Source organism: Cupressus sempervirens, chromosome 5 (genome assembly GCF_028749045.1).
Source record: "Cupressus sempervirens isolate cs-2001-9-10 chromosome 5, ASM2874904v1, whole genome shotgun sequence".
NCBI lineage: Eukaryota > Viridiplantae > Streptophyta > Pinopsida > Cupressales > Cupressaceae > Cupressus > Cupressus sempervirens.
The window spans coordinates 238,317,913-238,323,760 of record NC_143122.1 but is presented as its reverse complement, the minus strand read 5'-3'; the positions used below and the strand labels follow the sequence as shown (position 1 = coordinate 238,323,760).

The 5,848-nt window shown below is 33.3% G+C and overlaps 1 protein-coding gene across 1 annotated transcript; it reads left to right on the top strand.

The window, feature by feature from the left end:
• The first annotated feature begins 333 nt into the window (after nt 1-333).
• LOC149555402 (ent-kaurene synthase CPS/KS, chloroplastic-like) lies at nt 334-4,444 on the top strand. The gene is made up of 12 exons (XM_089829439.1): nt 334-535; nt 855-958; nt 1,259-1,385; nt 1,473-1,593; nt 1,682-1,791; nt 1,934-2,148; nt 2,363-2,475; nt 2,574-2,672; nt 2,767-2,982; nt 3,398-3,536; nt 3,684-3,929; nt 4,045-4,444. Exons 1-12 carry the CDS (start codon nt 412-414, stop codon nt 4,330-4,332), a joined length of 1,902 nt encoding a protein of 633 aa, XP_089685565.1. The 5' UTR covers nt 334-411; the 3' UTR covers nt 4,333-4,444.
• Nucleotides 4,445-5,848: the final 1,404 nt, after the last annotated feature.

The window sequence follows — 5,848 nt, the reverse complement described above, 5'->3', positions numbered from 1 at the left end:
AGGTTGGGAGACAGCGAGGGAGTGGAAGGGAAGGCTGCGCTTTTAGCGCGTGTCGAATTTGGTTCAAATAGACGAAGGAAAAGCATTTCTAAGCAAAGGAATATTTGGTCAACCCTCGCCTGCATAAAGAGTTCATTTTGTTCAATTTTTGGTACTAACAACTTTTAAGTCAGAAGTTAGTCAATTAAAAAAACAATTCAAATTTGTATACTTTTGTCATCATTGCCAATTCATTTCCTCATTATTACACTGAGAAGACTGCATTATTTGTATTGAATAAGCAAGCCATGATACCATTTTGTCTGTTTCTTTCCTTCCTCTCTATAAGAAGCAGAGAACAAGGGTTAAGGTAAAACAACTGATTTGTATAGATTTAATTGCTTTGTGGTCACGATTACGAATTCATTTTCCATGGCAGCACTTAGTTTTTCTACCATCTCCACTACTGCCAACTATGCAATTCCTAAGCTGCCATCTTCAAATCTTCAAGGGCGGTCCAGAGATACAAAATACCATGTCTTGATAAGATCTGCAGGTTATATCACGCCAATGTCTTATTTAGATAAATTCTAAAGCATTCCTACTTGTCTTAATTTATATTTTTGTCTATAGTCATTATAAATGTTGCAACCTTAGTCAGCTTTTAGAGGCTTATGAAGAACATAGTTGAATACTACAAAAATTTTGTGTTTAAGCATTTGTGTTTTCTCTACTCATAGTCCAATTTATTTACAGTTTGGAAGGGTATGATTAGTACACAATCTACAATGTTATACTCATTCATATATTTATTTCATAATCAATTATGTTATTGAGTTTTTTTGAACTGATTTGTAATAATATCTTTAATTTAGGGGCCTCTAATTTCAACTTCAATGGAAGAAAGAAGTTCAATACAAGAACACATCAGAAAGTGAAATCTATGAGTGTTGAAGATTTTTCCAATGTACTTACTAAGGTCTGTTTGGTTGTTGGAATAGGAATAGAAAATTTGGAGTATGTTTTCTATGTTTTGTTTGGTTCATCAATCGGAATAGGGAATAGGAATACATATTTCTCTTTTGCCTCTAAAATGAGCTTATACCCATTCAAAAAAATAGTTGTTATTGGAATAGTCATTTCCTATTATTCTCCATTCCTATGCTTGCAACCAAACAAGCATTTAACTATATTACCTAATGTACTCTTTACATTTTTGTTTACCTTAATCATCGTGTTTATAGTAAATCTGATAACCACTCATCTCATTATATGGCAGGCTGAGAAAGAGAATAGAGAGAACAAATCATTTGGTTCGATGTGCATAGATGATAATATTACAAGGATAAATATGTTGTTCTTGGAAGTTAAGAGAAGATATTCATCTCTTTCTGCTTATGATACTGGTTGGTCTTTAAATATTCTATTACATAGTTTGATGATATTTTTATAATGATCATGTAAATGTAAGAGACATTTGTTTGTTGGTGCAGTGCATGGTGCTTATCCTATCAATTTGATTCTTGGCCTCTCAATGGTAAATCATTTGGAGAGCTTGGGTATAGCAAGATATTTCAAACTTGAGATAAAAGAGGTTCTAGATGATGTCTATAGGTAATTGGGAGATATTTTTCTGACTAATTGTACTATATTTTATGAATTGATTTCCATATTGTTTGAAATAAATATTCTTCTTGGGCAGATTTTGGATAGAGAATGAAATGGTTGAAGGAATGCCATCAGCATCAGACATAATGACCAATTCTATTAGTTTCAGAATCTTGCGATGGAATGGATATGACGTGTCTCCAGGTCTTTTGAAAAATGTGAAATTTTGGGCATGTAGTTTCTAAGTCAAAGATTGATTATGTGCAAGAGTTAATTTGAATTTTTTTTTAGGTCTTTTATTCCATTTTCATTTCCTATTAATTTGATATAAGCAAAAATCGTGTAGATGTCTTTTTCAGTTACCTAAGGGATAGTGACTTCCTACCATTTCTAGAAAATAGTGGCCAAGCTACTATAGCATTGCTGAATTTATACAAGGCATCTCAGATGATGTTCCCAGGCGAAAGAATTCTTGAAGAAGCAAAATCGTTCTCCCAAAATTATCTTGAAAATATCAAGATGGGCGATCAAAGTGGAGCTCTCAAAGATGTTGAAGCAGAGGTAATCAATTTATTCATTAGATTGCAAAGCATCCAACGGCTTAAACACCACACACTAAGCTTCATTCTAACACTAAAAGTGTTAAATAATTAAAATTGTCGTCTTTTTTTACTTAATTTTCTCCTTAATGTGTGATGTTTAAAGGTAGAGGCAAAGCACAAGTGTTTAAATTTATTTATGACATTAGTATTGTGGGTCATTGTGTTCTTTATAGGTTAAGCATGCACTGGATGTCCCTTGGATAGCTGGTTTGGAGAGAATAGAACATCTGCGATACATGAAAGCATTTGCTTTTGATGATATTTGGATTGGAGAGACCTCTTCTAGGTACCTTTTGACTGGATCCCCATATCTTTATAACCCTTCACTTTTACCTAAAGTTTAAAATCTATAGGCTTGTAGATGACCTTTGAATTGTATTGCAGGATTCCATTTACAGGAAAGGATTTAATTTTATCTTTAGCCAAACAAGACTTCAATATCTGCCAAGCAGCTCAACAAGAGGATTTGAAGAAGTTGGAAAAGTGGGTGTTTTTTTTTAAATTACAAGAATAATAATACCACCATTGTTAAACTGCGAATTTGATAAGAATTTATGGTGGTTGTCAATATTAACAGATGGAGTGTAGACTCTAAACTTGGTGACCTACAATTTGCTAGACAGAAGCTTGTAGCCTGCTATTTCTCTGCCGCCTCAACACTTTTTAGCCCTGAAATGTCTACTACTCGGATTGTGTGGACTAAAAATGCTGTTCTCACTACACTAATGGATGACTTTTATGATGTGGAGGGTTCCATTGAAGATATTCGATCCTTTGTTGAAGCGGTTAAGAGGTAATTCTATTATAAATGATTTCAATGATCCAAACCATCTTAAAATCAGTTCTCATTACAAAAACCATCACAAAGAAACAGTAGGTATTTATTGGAGACCCAAACTGGGCTCAAAGAGCACAGGCCCATTTCATTAATTTTTAGAAGAGCACATAATAAATAACTCTTTACTTTAGACCACAGTAAGGTGTAGCAATTATGAAGGATAGGTGAAACAGTAAAATAGAAGCTCGTAGAAATGGTTTGTGCAATTCTAGATAATTCTTGATCAATTTTGTCTACTAGATAATTAATTTATCTTCTAACAGTATTGGACTGTTAAAAAGCTCTATTCTTATATGGGTTTTAGATTCCTTACTATATATATAAACATAGGAAAGTGTTGCTAACTTTCTTTGTTTCAAATGTTATGCAGATGGGACCCAATAGTTTTATGCAATTGTTCAGCTAATGTGAAAAAATTATTCTCTTCTATTTATAACACTGTGAATGATATTGCTCAAGATATATGGATTTTCCAGGGCTGGGACATTACCACTCAGTTAAGAGAAATTGTGGGTATATCTCCCTTGAACATAAATTATGTGTGCATTTTATTTATATTCTATTGATGCCAACAAAATTTACTTGGAGAAGCTTTGCAAACAACAGATCACTAGGGTAACAATATATGAGAACTTTTTTGTGCTTAATTTTTGTAGTGGTACGAACTGGCAATCTCAATGATGAAGGAGGCTGAATGGACCAAAACTGGATGTATACCATCTCTGGAAGAATACATGGAAAATGGGAGAACATCAATTGCCTTGGAACCAATTATTTTTACATCACTATTTTTTATTGGCCCTAAGCTTTCCGAGCAAATGATCCACCATCACGAGTATAAGAGGCTTATGCAACTCCTGAATACTTGTGGGCGCCTTTTGAATGACAGTCAGAGCTACAAGGTATTGAACATTTCCATCAACAAAATCAGGCTTTGTATTACTTAATGAATAATAATGAGCTAAATTATTCATATAACAAATTTCAATGGAGGACTAAATTGTTCATTTATTTCAGAGGGAGATGAAGCAAGGAAAGCTCAACTCTTTATCATTGTTCGTGAAAGAATATCCCGCAACATCTATTGAGGATGCTACTGAGTGGATTAGACTCACTGTAAGTGAAAGCACACAAAATATACTCAGAAAATTATTGCAACCAAGTGAGATCCCTCGTGAATGCAAGCAGATATTTTGGAATATGGTCAAAATTATCCAACTATTCTACCTCCACAGTGATGAATTCACATCTCCTACTGCAATGGTTGAACATATGCAGGCAGTTCTTTTTAATCCTGTTTTATAGATTCTACCCGAGTGTTGAGATAAAATGGATTTATGAAAAAGGGAAATCCTTCACATAATCTAGGAACTGTAATCTCTTTTAAGTGAATAATTATTAACAAAATTCAAAGTTATTGAATTGAACATGATTCTGCTTGATTTTGATATTCAGTACACGAATATTTATATTCATTAAACTAAATCAGACTTTAAAGTAACTGGCCTCTGCTCTTTCATACTAACACGAATACAATCTAATTGCTCTTTACAATTCTAAAGAGCCGGACTCTTGAAAAAGTGCTTAACAAAATGCAAACACTCAATATATATATTAACTGCTGAACAGTTATAGAGGAGACTAAAGACAATATAAGATAATAATATTTTTCTTACTATCTAAAAAGTGGGCGAGAATATTCTACATGGAACATTGACAGGTTCGAAGAGTTATTACAAAATCTTTTCAAATCCTTAGAAATCTGTTTCAATTTTATTGTTCACCGCACTGTTGGGTGTATCTGTGAAGTCCAACAACCATTCATTTTATTTTCTATTATTTTTATTCTTTTCTTCTAATTGTTTTGACTCTTCAATTCTTTCAAGTGTCTATACATATATCTTATTGGAGGCTTATTAAACATATTGTATTCAAAGAGATGAAGCTACAGTTCTGATGTAACATCAGAATTTAACATTAATAAGAGATTTCGCTTGTAGTGTGGACGTAGCCACAATTTGTGGTGAACTACGATAAATTCCTGTGTTTGTGTTCTCTTTTTATCGTGTGGTTCTGTTTCTTTTCACTTGACACTTTCAGCATACTTCACAATTGGTATCAGAGCTTGGCATAGTTGCTATGGTTAAAACTCCATAATCCTATAAGATTTGAGAGTGCATAAATTCTCAGGACATAATTTCAATTTGAGGAAAGTTCACATACATTCATTGTTGGTTAAGCAAGGCCTCTCACTTGCAATTGGGGGAAGAACCAAGAAGCTGACTATAATATCAAATGAAGATTGGGAAAAGATTGATGAAAAGGAGATGGTAACAATATTTCCTTCATTATCTGAAAATGTTTTCTTCAATGTATCGAATGAAAAGACAACAAAGGATGTGCGGGCTATGCTTCAAAATATGTGTGAGACAACATCTACTACAAATAAAATCTTTATTATGAAAAGGCTCTACAACCTCAAAATGAAGGAAGGGACTATGATGTTAAATCATATAAATGATCTGAACACATTATTATATTAAGCAACTTCACTCACTATGACTCAAGATGACAAATCTAAAGCTATCATCTTGTCATGTTCCTTACCTAGCAGTTAGCATGTCATAGTTCATATGGTTAGCACTTTGAATTCTACTAAGAGAAAACTGATCTATGATGAAGTTGTGGTCACTCTACTTAGGGAGGATATGAGAATAAGTCACCAAGAATCCTCATCTAGTGAAGCCTTGATAGTGATCATCACCAAAACTAGAGGAAGAAGCCACAATAGGGAGAGATTGTTTGAAATGAAGAGAGTAAC